At 49.4% G+C, this 14093-nt stretch overlaps 1 protein-coding gene across 1 annotated transcript in view; it reads left to right on the top strand.

The window, feature by feature from the left end:
* The window catches only part of LOC116947736 (calpain-9-like), a 37629-nt gene that overhangs the window by 11256 nt on the left and 12280 nt on the right, over nucleotides 1-14093 (top strand). Inside the window, exons 7-11 of the mRNA XM_032963791.2 lie at nucleotides 3220-3305; nucleotides 7751-7828; nucleotides 8310-8473; nucleotides 11320-11483; nucleotides 13076-13284. Coding sequence (XP_032819682.1) covers nucleotides 3220-3305; nucleotides 7751-7828; nucleotides 8310-8473; nucleotides 11320-11483; nucleotides 13076-13284 — 701 coding nt within the window. The remainder of the gene's footprint in view (nucleotides 1-3219; nucleotides 3306-7750; nucleotides 7829-8309; nucleotides 8474-11319; nucleotides 11484-13075; nucleotides 13285-14093) is intronic.

Genomic DNA, 14093 nt, shown 5'->3' with positions numbered 1-14093 from the left:
CACGGGAGAGTAGAGAGAGCAACACGGGAGAGAGCAGAGAGAGCAACACGGGAGAGCAGAGAGAGCAACACGGGGGAGAGCAGAGAGAGCAACACGGGGGAGAGTAGAGAGAGCAACACGGGGGAGAGTAGAGAGAGCAACACGGGGAGAGTAGAGAGAGCAACACGGGGAGAGTAGAGAGAGCAACACGGGGGAGAGTAGAGAGAGCAACACGGGGGAGAGTAGAGAGAGCAACACGGGGGAGAGTAGAGAGAGCAACACGGGGGAGAGCAGAGAGAGCAACACGGGAGAGCAGAGAGAGCAACACGGGGGAGAGCAGAGAGAGCAACACGGGGGAGAGTAGAGAGAGCAACACGGGGGAGAGTAGAGAGAGCAACACGGGAGAGTAGAGAGAGCAACACGGGAGAGAGCAGAGAGAGAAACACGGGAGAGTAGAGAGAGCAACATGGGAGAGAGCAGAGAGAGCAACACGGGAGAGAGTAGAGAGAGCAACACGGGGGAGAGTAGAGAGAGCAACACGGGGGAGAGTAGAGAGAGCAACACGGGAGAGAGTAGAGAGAGCAACACGGGGAGAGCAGAGAGAGCAACACGGGGAGAGTAGAGAGAGCAACACGGGGGAGAGTAGAGAGAGCAACACGGGAGAGAGTAGAGAGAGCAACACGGGGGGGAGTAGAGAGAGCAACACGGGGGAGAGCAGAGAGAGCAACACGGGGGGGAGTAGAGAGAGCAACACGGGGGAGAGTAGAGAGAGCAACACGGGAGAGTAGAGAGAGCAACATTGGAGAGTAGAGAGAGCAACATGGGGGAGAGCAGAGAGATCAACACGGGGGAGAGCAGAGAGAGCAACACGGGGGAGAGTAGAGAGAGCAACACGGGGGAGAGTAGAGAGAGCAACACGGGAGAGTAGAGAGAGCAACACGGGAGAGAGCAGAGAGAGCAACACGGGAGAGTAGAGAGAGCAACATGGGAGAGAGCAGAGAGAGCAACACGGGGGAGAGTAGAGAGCGCAACACGGGGGAGAGTAGAGAGAGCAACACGGGGGAGAGTAGAGAGAGCAACACGGGAGAGAGTAGAGAGAGCAACACGGGGAGAGCAGAGAGAGCAACACGGGGAGAGTAGAGAGAGCAACACGGGGGAGAGTAGAGAGAGCAACACGGGGAGAGTAGAGAGAGCAACACGGGAGAGAGCAGAGAGAGCAACACGGGAGAGAGTAGAGAGAGCAACATGGGAGAGAGTAGAGAGAGCAACACGGGGAGAGCAGAGAGAGCAACACGGGAGAGAGTAGAGAGAGCAACATGGGAGAGAGTAGAGAGAGCAACACGGGGAGAGCAGAGAGAGCAACACGGGAGAGAGTAGAGAGAGCAACACGGGGAGAGCAGAGAGAGCAACACGGGAGAGTAGAGAGAGCAACACGGGAGAGAGCAGAGAGAGCAACACGGGAGAGTAGAGAGAGCAACATGGGAGAGAGCAGAGAGAGCAACACGGGGGAGAGTAGAGAGCGCAACACGGGGGAGAGTAGAGAGAGCAACACGGGGGAGAGTAGAGAGAGCAACACGGGAGAGAGTAGAGAGAGCAACACGGGGAGAGCAGAGAGAGCAACACGGGGAGAGTAGAGAGAGCAACACGGGGGAGAGTAGAGAGAGCAACACGGGGAGAGTAGAGAGAGCAACACGGGAGAGAGCAGAGAGAGCAACACGGGAGAGAGTAGAGAGAGCAACATGGGAGAGAGTAGAGAGAGCAACACGGGGAGAGCAGAGAGAGCAACACGGGAGAGAGTAGAGAGAGCAACATGGGAGAGAGTAGAGAGAGCAACACGGGGAGAGCAGAGAGAGCAACACGGGAGAGAGTAGAGAGAGCAACATGGGAGAGAGTAGAGAGAGCAACACGGGGAGAGCAGAGAGAGCAACACGGGAGAGAGTAGAGAGAGCAACATGGGAGAGAGTAGAGAGAGCAACACGGGGAGAGCAGAGAGAGCAACACGGGAGAGAGCAGAGAGAGCAACATGGGAGAGAGTAGAGAGAGCAACACGGGAGAGAGCAGAGAGAGCAACACGGTGTTACAGCAGGTGAAAACAAAACAGCTGGAGCCCAGCAACAGCAACAAACAACAACAAAAAACAACAGCATCCCAGGCACAGCCGAGGCAGCCAGGACAGCATCAAAGATTCCCAGGGCTTTCACAGGTTGTCATTTTTATAGGCATAGATTTTAAATACGTTTTTATTGAATACTGGGTGCCAGGCTCCAATGTAATGTATTATTTACAGGGCCTACTATACACAGTCAAGGAGATGCTACCATCGTGCGAAGGTTAATGCGCTGGACCTGCAATTCACAGGTCACCCGTTCAATAGCCTCTGTCCACCCAGCAGTACATCACGAATATCTCCACCAGACAAAAAAACGGTCAATAGCAGGGCGCGTGTGTTGGGGTAAAGTGTGGCAGGGACGTGCGGTCAGGCGTGGCAGGGGAGGCAGAGCCTCACCTGTCAATGAAAATAGCTGTTATGAAAAGTAAAAAAAAAGTCATCAAATGAAAAAAATATGAAGATTTTTCCACTGATCTGTGTTATAAATGTAATTTCTGTACGATTCCAATCATTTTTATAGGGAAAATCGCCAAATTTGCGGAGCTCCGCTGCAAATACAGGAAGAGACGAGAGGTGAGGCAGCGACGAGCTCAGCCTCCCCTCTGATTGCGCAACCCCTCAGTAACTGGATGGAGCGCGGGCAATAAGCGCGTGCCTGTTACTATCTCAGTATGTCACCAATGTAATGTTTGTAGACCCCTTCATTTCATGTCCTGGCCTTCCATACTCCTGGTAACTTATTTCACGTATGTGTACAAAGATATGTAGGCTCGCTGGTCTCGTCATGAAACTGCAATGAAAAAGCACCAGGGGAGGCAGCTATCACATCTGCCTCACTGAGGGGGGACGTGTCTAACACGCCCCCCCTTAGTGAGGACACGCCCCCCCTCAGTGAGGACACGCCCCCCTCAGTGTGTGAATCTGGCTCTGACACTAGCCAGTGCCTCCCCAGCCACTGACCTCACCGCACGTCACTGACGTGTGGGTACCACTACCCCTTCCAAATACGTCCGGCCAGCATGCAGGAGTAGGCCATAACCTAAAGGCGCTTCAGTGACGCTGGGCAAGACATTGCAGGGCTGCGCCTTTACCTCTTACGCAGTTAACCCCTTAAAGGTGTGCGCGTGCAGGTGAACTATCGTGGTCAGAAGGTCAAGCTGCTCCGCATCCGCAACCCTTGGGGCGAGGTGGAGTGGAACGGTGCCTGGAGCGATCAGTGAGGATGCATTTTTTTAACTCTTATTTTGTCCTTCCCCCATCCCCCCACCCCCCGATTTTATCCCAATTAGATTCTGTTTAACCCAGTGAGAACTCAAGTGATCAGGAAAAAAAGAGGCTCATTTGTGAGAGTGACCTGGGTCACCGAGAATGACAAAAGCGATGACGTTTAAATAGATTTTTTTCTCCATACATTTTATTTCAGCAGGAAGGGCCCAATACGCTGTTAGGCTCTATTTCATGGGTGTCATGCTATTGAAAAACTAATTACAACGATGGATCAAAGAGAAGTCAGGGCAAAAACAACTGCGTTAGAAAATAAATCGCAAACAGTGCATGAACGTAAGCTATATTGAATTAAGTATATTTCCAGTCACAAAAGTTGACTGGGAAAAAATACTTGGAAAAAAACGTTCATAGTCAAATAAACATGGCCTTAGACTGTGGAACTAATTCATCCCTATCGTCTCAATTGTATAGGCCAGTGTTCTTCATTAGAAGGCCCCGCGGGCAACTGGCGTCCCCTGGTGGCCATTAGTGCACCCCCTGACGTGCGGCCCCCAACAATACACAACGAGTGAAAACACCTCCCATCGTCATCGTGCTGCGATCTAAACCCCAGTGGTTTCAAATGTGCGGCGGCCCTCACACTGATGATGTCTCATCGCCTGCGAGTGGCCCCCATCTGAGAATGAGTGAATAAAAACTGTTATAGGCCATCTCATTTGTACCCGTTGCCTCCGAATATCCTGTCACGTTTCACACTGCCACGTTTGTACTGTCGGCTCAGCTGTCTCGCTTGCACGTCTCGTTTGTTTAACTAAGTATGTACGTTGAACCTCTTTCGTGCTGTACATAGCCAACCGTGCTAATCGGAGGTACGGACGAAGGACAACAAGACTAAACAACACAAAACAGTTCTAAAGAAATTAACATTTGCTAATCATTCTCACGCTTCGTGTAAGCCATTTACTGTTAAACCATTACATTTAATCGATGAATCGATGCATCCCATAACATGCTGCCACCAACGGGTAAGCACGCCTGACCACTCGACCGTCGGTTAAACCGGATCCGCCTGTCGGTCAGCGCTTTCCAACCGCCTGCCAAGCCGGTTGATCGGTACAAATGGTCAAAATCTCAATAACATCTCCATAAAATTATATCCTAATAGACGACGTTTACTGGCAATGGCCCTACTTCATTGTAGAGAGATCAGGGCCAATGCCTGAAATGTCACCGATTGTAGTTTTAGACTGTAGGACAGGGGTCGGGAACCTTTTTGACTAAGAGAGCCATGAAAGCAAAAAATTGGAAATTTATTTCAGTGAGAGCCATATAATATATTTTAAAAGTGAATTGAACTAAATGTCAGTATAATAAGCCTCTGAATTTATTCTTTTAAATAATGTTGTTATAACACTCACCATTAATGCGACTTCTGGTGCTGCATGGATTTGCTGATGTCTTTGTAGTCAGGTTAGTACTTGGTGAGGTTAAGCTTCATGCAAGCGTTGAGGCTTTCATCCGTTAAACGTGATCGTAGGTTGGACTTGATGTTTTTAAGATGTGAGAATGACTGCTCACATGCATACGTAGATCCAAACATGGTCAATACAGCAATACTCACACGCTGCAGTGTGTGGTATGTGACAGGAAGCGCGTTCCAAGTTTTGAGAATCAGCTGGTCTTCGGGTTGGAGTTTTTTCATTTCTGTCCACATGTGCTTGCTCGCCAACTCCGCTTTCTGTCGTGTGATTCTTTCCAAATCTTCATTCAGTGACTTGAACTTATTCACCCACATGTCTGAGGCCTTCAGGTCAGCCACTTCTGCTTCAAAATCTCTGACGGAGACACCAGGGATGTAATTCAGGTCGGCTGTGTTCAGTGAACACTCGTTTGGATGGGTGATGAACTTAAAAAGACGAGTGTGCTCACGAAATTCTCCAAAGCGTGCTTTGAAGGACTGTAGGAGACTGGATGTGCAGCCAGCTAGCTGGTGGAGATCAAGGTTTTGAATGGGCTCACTTGCTGTGCATGCATCTTTAAATTGGCTCAGTTTTTCAAAATGTAGTAAACGACCTGTTTCAAGATCCGTGATGAAAAGCTCCAGCTTGTTTTCAAAAGCAAATACAGCTTGTTGAAGGGATAACACTGTATTTCCAATGCCTTGCATTTTCACGTTGAGCTGGTTCAGATGTTCAGTCAGATCTACGAGATAGTAAAACTTGAGGAGCCACTCGGTGTCGGCTAGCTCAGGATGCCCGACGCCTTTCATTTCAAGGAAAGTCCGGATTTCGTTCAGGCAAGCCGCAAAACGGCTAAGCACCTTCCCTCTTGACAACCAACGCACATTGCTGTGCAAAAGCAGACCAGGATAGTTATTTACAACTTCATCCAGCAGTGTTTTAAACTGGCGATCATTTAAGGCTCGGGCAACAATAAAGTTGATCACACGAATGACCAGCGACATCACTTCGCCAAACTGCCTGTCACACATCTGAGCACAAAGTGCCTCCTGGTGTATAATGCAATGGAAACTTAGGATGGGTCTATTTTCATGTTCACGGAGAAGCGCCACAAATCCTTTGTTTTTCCCCACCATACACGGAGCACCATCAGTACACACTGAGAGAAGTTTATCCATAGGTAGACTTTTTTCTTGAGCAAACTCCATGAAAGACTTGAATAAATCCTCACCTCTTGTGGACCCTTTTAATGGCAGAACAGCAAGACTTTCTTCGCGCAGTGTGTCACCAACAGCATATCTTGCAATCACGCTGAACTGCGACAAATGGCTCACGTCTGTTGACTCATCCAAAGCCAGAGAAAAGAACGGCGCTGCATTTATGTCCTTCACTTGCGTTTCCTCCACTTTGTTTGCCATCACGATGGTACGATCATGAACAGTTCTTGCCGACAGAGGCATGTCTTGTATCCGTTTGATTATCTTGTCTTTGTTCGGAAGATCATCAAAAAGTTCATTGGCTACATCCATCATGAACGTTTTAGCATACTCGCCATCTGTGAATGGTTTTCCGTTCCTCACTATTGCTAAAGAACCAGCAAAGCTAGCCGAATTATAGTCACCTTGCCGGGTCCATACGCGGAGTTGCTGCTGGCTAGCTTGCACCCTGCTCAGAAGCTCTTGGCACGCTTTCTTTGTGCTGTCTCCCGCAGGGTATTTTGATGCAAAGGTAGCGTGGCGCGTGTCGAAGTGCCGCTTTACATTCGACCGTTTCAACGATGTAATTTTGTCATTGCAAATTAGACACACCGCAGAACCCGCTCTCTCCACAAAGGCGAATTCTTCGGTCCATTCGTCCTGAAATGTACGATACTCGTCGTCTTTTTTTCTTTTCGCCATCTTCTTCGTCGAAGGGTTAGCTTTGAGCTAATGACCGAGCAGACGCAGTCTCAGACTGATTCAAAAGGGGGCGTTTACCTGTTTTACCCAGCAACGGCAAACGTAGGCCAGTATCATCCAATTAAAATAATGGACAATTGCTCCTGCAGCCCTGAACAGGACATGCGCAGTGAAAAATCGATGGATGGATTAAAACAAGTGAGAATATTTTGTTTTATCTGCGAGCCATATGCAATCATCAAAAGAGCCACATCTGGCTCGCGAGCCATAGGTTCCCGACCCCTGCTATAGGACCACAGTGCCATTGGCGAATGCGTTTGTTGTTGTTGTTGTTATTTGCACTTGTGCACCACTGCCAACGTAGAAGCATCACAATATTGTGTCGCTTCAGTGCGGTCGTCAGCTGGTCTGTTCACCAGTCAGCCAGAAATCCTGTCGACAAGCCAGTCGCAAGCATCTAACAATTCACATAATCCGGAATTCAATTAATTGTCACAATTCAGGGTCATCATTGAATTGTTGTAAATTTTTAAAAATACTTTGTGCACTGTCACTGACTATTTTCTATCTTGTCTTGTACATCAATTTAATTGGTTTCATCATCATAAAAGTAACATCTATGTGACCCTTTTTTGCCAGTATGAAGATGATGAAAAAAAAATAGGCTTCATTCTTTCGAGCAAGAATTCAGGTGTTAACATGTTGAAACAACAAATAGACACCTATTATCATCTTGACAATTGCAACAACAAAAAGGGTTCCATAGATATAACTGCTCAAACGGAGCTATTGACGCTTTGATATGTGCATTGCCCTTGTGATGTTCGCTTTTGGCGCACTTTGGTCTAACACTGGTGAGACAAGGCCATAAATGAGGCTCTCTGGTGTAGGCCGTACAATTTCAAAAACAACGTATATATTATTATTATTATCATCAAAACACGTTTGTTTCCATGCTTTTACCACAAGCATGATGTGCGGTCAATGCAGACTTGACGCCTAAAATCAATAGTTGCCTAAAAGTGTAAGTAAATATTGATCCTTACATGTGTGCCAATGGCTGTCGATGTACTCAGCGCCCCGGAGTGGAAGGCCTTGGATCAGGGAGAGAGGAACCGTCTGCAGCAAGTGATGGCGGAGGATGGAGAGTTCTGGTAGGGAGGCATTTGATCCTTTTGGCGTGCAATGTTGTGGATTATCGGATAAATATAAATGTTTTACTCTTTACCGTTGTGCGAATATCTCTCCAATGTGGTTTCAGTTTTCGGACCACGTGCTGGGTGGAAGCTTCTTTGGGAATTATTCAGTTCGGGAACAATTCCGTTCGGGAACAATTTGGTTCTCAGAGAAGCTCCCAGCCCGTGGAATGAAACGTCGGAACATCGCACCCAACGGCGAGCGGTTTGACCCGAAAAATCTTCGGAGAGACGCACAGCGCAATCGCGAAAAACCTGCGCAGTAGTCTGGGAAACATAATTGCTCTGCTCCCTCTTTTGTTTTCATTCTCCATGTTTCCCTCTCCTCGTTTTATTCTTCCGTTCCTGAATTTCAACGCGCTGTTTCATTTCTACCTGGGCCCAATTGCCCACACCACAACACGACAACGACAATCACAAAAAAACGCGACGGCTGCAGGATGTCGTTCGACGACTTCATGCGGCATTTCACGAAGATGGAGATCTGCAACCTAACCCCGGACCGGGTGGAGCGCGAGGGAGACCCGCGCTACTGGACCGTCACGGTGCACGATGGTCGCTGGCTCAAGGGGTGCACCGCCGGCGGCTGCCGCAACTTCCCCGGTACCTCCTGTCGACGAGTTCGCATCCAGGTTACACCTTCGAAGCCTATCCCCTCCAACACCCCCCCCACCCCCCCCCCCCCCTTCCTCGTCCGCCCCCAGTTTCCGTGCATTACCCTACCAGTAGAGGAGGCTTCGGCACGTGTCGCGACGGGTACTGCACGCTCCGACCATGTCTGTCCGGTGCTCGCTGAGCTGCATTAGCTTCCAGTTGCTGAACGAATACGTTATGAGGTCGCACTCATTACACACAAAGTGCTTGCCACAAATGAACCACAATACGTTGCTGAGCACAAACCATCACCATGTGAACTCCAGTCATCCTCGCAGTGGATTTTGGCTCACCATCGAACAAAAACGGTCACTGCATGGCTCGCTTTCAGATGTGCTTCTGCGGCCGTCTGGAATGCTCTTGCTTACAATATTAGGAAGCCACTGGAGCTATGCACTTTTAAATTATCTAGATTGAAAGCTCATTTCTTCAGAACTGCCTTTTGTATTTTAGTTTGTTGTCCTACCCTTACACCCTCAATAAGCACGGTTGGCTATGTACGGTGCGACAGGAGTTCAACATATAAACATACATGCATAGCAGGCGAACCAATCTTTATTTTAAGTGCCAATATCACCCATCAATAAAGTAGCCATCAGTGCACATTACAGCGTAGAGAAACAGGAATGAAAGCAGAAACCGGTCACGACCGCAGCGGCTAACACCGACTACTCAACCATGGCCCCACAACACGGGTACCGAGATCAGAGATGGTAACTTAGCTCAGCCTGTGACCACCAATAATGCACCCCGGTCTCGTCAGATACTCAGAAGCCAGTCAGGTGTGAGCCTGGATAGTGTTTGGATGGGCGATCACCATGCATACCGTGCGCTATAGGCTGCTACGGGGCTACGTAGTGGGCAGCAGACTCGGTGATGCTCTCCTGCGTAAACAAGTGTCATATTACGGATTCATTTAGCCGCAAGTAAAGTGCCGTGGTTCCCCTATAATCTGCATATTTTTGTGGATTAATAGAATCGCGTGGCTCTTTCTACTGGACACCTGCGAAACAAGAGCTTCATAGCTCATCGCATTCTTCCATTCTAAATAAATATTCTGACTGAAGTAATAATGCATATAATTGATCACGTGTGTGTGTGTGTGAATCGGACCACAATGGGGAGGGCTACTGCCTCAACGATTCGAGTTTAATTCCCGCTCATGACCAACAACAGTGGCGAATATTTGAACCGGTCCCTTGCCTCCCCTGGGTCGACTCAACGTTAGATGAGCACCTGGTCCAGTGACAAAGGCCGCCGGGCGTGGTGCTGGCCACTTGCCACCACCGCATGTGGTGTGCCATCTTTTTTTTTTCAACTCAACCCGAGCTCCGTGCGTAGCACCGATCACAGGACAAGAAGGGATGTGGGGGGGCGGGGGCAAAGATTCCACGAACAAAAGTCTGGGATCGGCGCGGCAGGGCTTAGTGAAGGGGGGAAACTGGGTTCACTGGCCCACCCAGGCGGGGGCCACTAGCGGAGGAGTGAAAGTTGTGCGGTGCCATCCTCCTTAATAGGTGCTCGCTAACAACACTTACCCTAAGGTTGAGGCCAACGTTGGCATGTGGTTGAAATCAGAATCAGAAGTTTACTACCTGAGTAAATTACGCAAGGAGCTATACGGCTCTTTTGCAAGGGTGACTCGGGCCAGCAGACAGACATGGCAGCAAGAGTTTCTAAACAAGATATTAATTTTTGATTTAAAGCTTTCGTGACTGCAGGGATTCATATTCTTGGTTCTTTCGGTAAAGTCACGTAGAAGGGAAACAATAAAATAATAAAAATATATGAAACAATAAAATTCTCACGACGTTTCGACTGCAACACAAGCAATCATCATCAGGTGTGAAATCCACAGCAAGAATTTTTTTTTCAAATTTTCTTGCTGTGGTATTATGGATAAGATATAAACTATACAAATATATATAAAGTGAAAAAAACCAAATGACCGTACAATACAATTGCGTACATTCGCATTTGTATTGTTTCGACGTCGATGATGTCTGTTTAAAAGAGCGTAGTGGAACCGTTGGCCCGCCGTTCCGTTTTCTTGTGAATCGGACCCACAGAGACGTTCTGGACCAACCCACCGTTCTGTGTTCTTGTGAATCGGACCCACAGAGACATTCTGGACCAACCCACCGTTCTGTGTTCTTGTGAATCGGACCCACAGAGACGTTCTGGACCAACCCACCGTTCTGTGTTCTTGTGAATCGGACCCACAGAGACATTCTGGACCAACCCACCGTTCCGTTTTCTTGTGAATCGGACCCACAGAGACGTTCTTGACCAACCCGCCGTTCCGTGTTCTTGTGATCGGACCCACAGAGACGTTCTTGACCAACCCGCCGTTCCGTGTTCTTGTGAATCGGACCTACAGAGACGTTCTTGACCAACCCGCCGTTCCATGTTCTTGTGAATCGGACCCACAGAGACGTTCTGGACCAACCCGCCGTTCCATGTTCTTGTGAATCGGACCCACAGAGACGTTTTGGACCAACCCGCTGTTCCGTGTTCTTGTGAATCAGACCCACAGAGACATTCTGGAGCAACCCGCCGTTCCATTTTCTTGTGAATCGGACCCACAAAGACGTTCTTGACCAACCCGCCGTTCCGTGTTCTTGTGAATCGGACCCACAGAGACGTTCTGGACCAACCCGCCGTTCCGTGTTCTTGTGATCGGACCCACAGAGACGTTCTTGACCAACCCGCCGTTCCATTTTATTGTGAATCGGACCCACAGAGACATTCTGGACCAACCCGCCGTTCCATTTTCTTGTGAATCGGACCCACAGAGACGTTCTGGACCAACCCGCAGTTCCGCCTCAAGCTGCACAACGAGGACGACGAGGCGGACGAGACCGGCAGCAAGGCCTGCTCCTTCATCGTAGCACTCATGCAGAAGAACATGCGCAAGCAACAGCGCAACATGCTCACCATGGGCTACGCCATCTACAAGGCATGTCGAACACGAATAAAAGCCTACACCTTTGAATGTTACCAGTTTCCAGGCCCACTGAGCTATGCAGCTCTTTTACAGAGGCGACCTGGCCAGGAATGATTGCTCAACGAAGCAGCTATAATAATCGCACCTCCGATTAGCACGGTTGACTGTGTACGCTGCCAACAGAAGTTCAACGTACATACACATACGTGTGGAAATTTACAGCAGCCAAATAATCTGAGTGCGTGTTTCTAAATATGGAGGGATAAATCCACATGATCACAGGGAGAACATGCAAACTCCAAATATACATGCGTCAGGATTGGGATTGAACCCATGACCTCCTGTATACCAGGCGAGGCAGGTAACATCTTGCCACCATGGCTATGACTGCTGCCACCGCCGCCTGCCCTAGACCAATGCGTGATTGGCTGTGACGAGAGACGACATTATACATAATCATTTAAGGAGAATAATAATTACAGGTTACATAGCAGCACCTTTCATAAAATGTTAAGGCTTTTTACATCAATGATATTGGGGGTGATGGGGAGGGGGGAGGGGTATTAAGTGTCTGAATGAAAATAAAAATACTTTCTTAATGCGAAATGTCATTAATCCGAAGATGCAGACCGAGATAGTTTAGATTCGTTGTTAGACACTGCAGTTCACTGGGAAAGATAACAATTCTTAACAAAATAACCATCTCGTTACTTAGATATCATGGTCATCATTAACATCATGACAGCTTCTATCATTATCACCTTCGTGGAGATCAGTGCTTAATTTCAGCTGGGTATATCTGGTTCACTATTTATGTGCCCGGCACACCACATCCTGTATACCTTTCGCTATGGTTGTGACAATCGGTTGCATGCTACCTATTCCAGTCTGCTAGCAAATCTGGAAAATATTCGCTGACAAATGTAAACCTTGTCAGGAGTTCATCTTGGAGCAAAACAACCCATGACAGTCATCGTCATCACTGACGGCAGGTTGGCACAGTGGTAACACAGCAAGAAGGGCCTGAGTTCGATTCCCGACTCGGGTGCGTTTCTGTGTGAAGTTTGTATGTCCTCCCACTGTGATAGTGAGTGAGTGTATGGAGTTTGTATGGTATTTGTGCCCTATCAGAGGAGCGCTAGGCAGCTAAAATGCAGCAAGTTGGCACAGTAGGGGCTACAGCTGGTGCATCTACCAGCCATCTCAGTCAGCCAACCCATGACACCTGGCTCTGTCCCGAGTCGTCCTGTCAGCGAGCCTTCAACACTTCACGTGGCCACAAAGTGCACCTAGCCTGGCACAGGCGCCGTGGTGACGTCACCGTCACTGAGTGGCGAATGGCGGGTATTGGTATTGGAGTTAGTATGGTCTCCCCGTGTTCTGTATGGAGTTTCCTCCGGGTTCCTCTCATAAGTAACAAAAAATACCTACCATATAACATAACAATGCAACACACGGCAGCAAACTCACGCCTTACTGTGACACATTTGGTAGGACCCCTGCTGAGACTCAGCGAGGCTTTTCCTTCGTAAACATGAATAATAAAAATCATCATCGTCGTCGTCGTCATCTCTCTCTCCCCCGGCGGGGTCATATCTCTGCAGATCCCCGATCAGACGGGCCCGATGCCCAAGGAGTTCTTCCTCTACAACGCCTCCAAGGCGCGCAGCCCGTCGTTCATCAACCTGCGCGAGGTGTCGCAGCGCTTCCGCCTGCCGGCGGGCGAGTACGTCATCGTGCCCTCCACCTTCGAGCCGCACCAGGAGGCCGACTTCCTCGTCCGCGTCTTCGCCGAGAAGCCCAACCGCTCCAAGTGCGTCGCGGGCGTGCGGCGACGCCGCTGACACCTCGCTCCCCTTGCAGGAGAGAGAGAGGAGAGAGAGAGAGAGAGGAGAGAGAGAGAGGGCCAGGGTCGGAGCGAATTTCCCGTTTTACAGCCCTGAGACAGAGACGGTGATGGGAGGGAAAATAAAACTGCAGGTCAACAACAGCTGTTGACTCCCCCCCCCCCCCCCCCCCCACAAAGCGGTTCGCATTGTATTGAGCCCTGACGGGAAGGGTTAAGGATGATGAGTCGAAGCCCAACCAGGATTTGAGCTTGCAAACCTTTCGATTGCGAGCCGCTCGCTCTTCCACAGAGCTAGCGGCGTTGTTTCGCAGAGGACAGTGTTGGCCGCTGTGGAGTGATGGAGTGCATCTTACTTGCCCTGGTGGCGGTGGCGGTGCTGCTGCTGCTACTGCTGGTGCTGGGAGCTATGGTCGTGCTGCTACTGCTGGTGATAGTTGTGTTGTTGATGTTGGTGGTGCTGACGGCGCTGTTGCTGGATGTGGCGGTGGTATTATTGGTAGTAGCGGTGGTGGTCGTGCCGGTGGTGGTGATGGTGCTGGTGGTGCTGATAGTTGTATTGGCCGTCATGCTGCTGGTGATGGTGGTGGGAGGCAGTGGTGGTGAGTGGTGGCAGATCGCAGTCGGAGCTGGCTTCGTGCTCCCACCTCCGAGCCGTCGGGGCCATCTCACACGAACTCTCTGGTACTGCTGGGGGTGGTGGTTTTATTTTGGAGTGAACGATAACAACGGTTAGGGTCGTTAATATCACTGGGTGCCTTGCACATTTACATTGG

The sequence above is a fragment of the Petromyzon marinus genome, chromosome 31, assembly GCF_048934315.1.
Source record: "Petromyzon marinus isolate PM22_M1 ecotype Great Lakes invasive population chromosome 31, UKy_Petmar_22M1.pri1.0, whole genome shotgun sequence".
NCBI lineage: Eukaryota > Metazoa > Chordata > Hyperoartia > Petromyzontiformes > Petromyzontidae > Petromyzon > Petromyzon marinus.
This window is presented reverse-complemented; position numbering and strand designations above follow the sequence as displayed.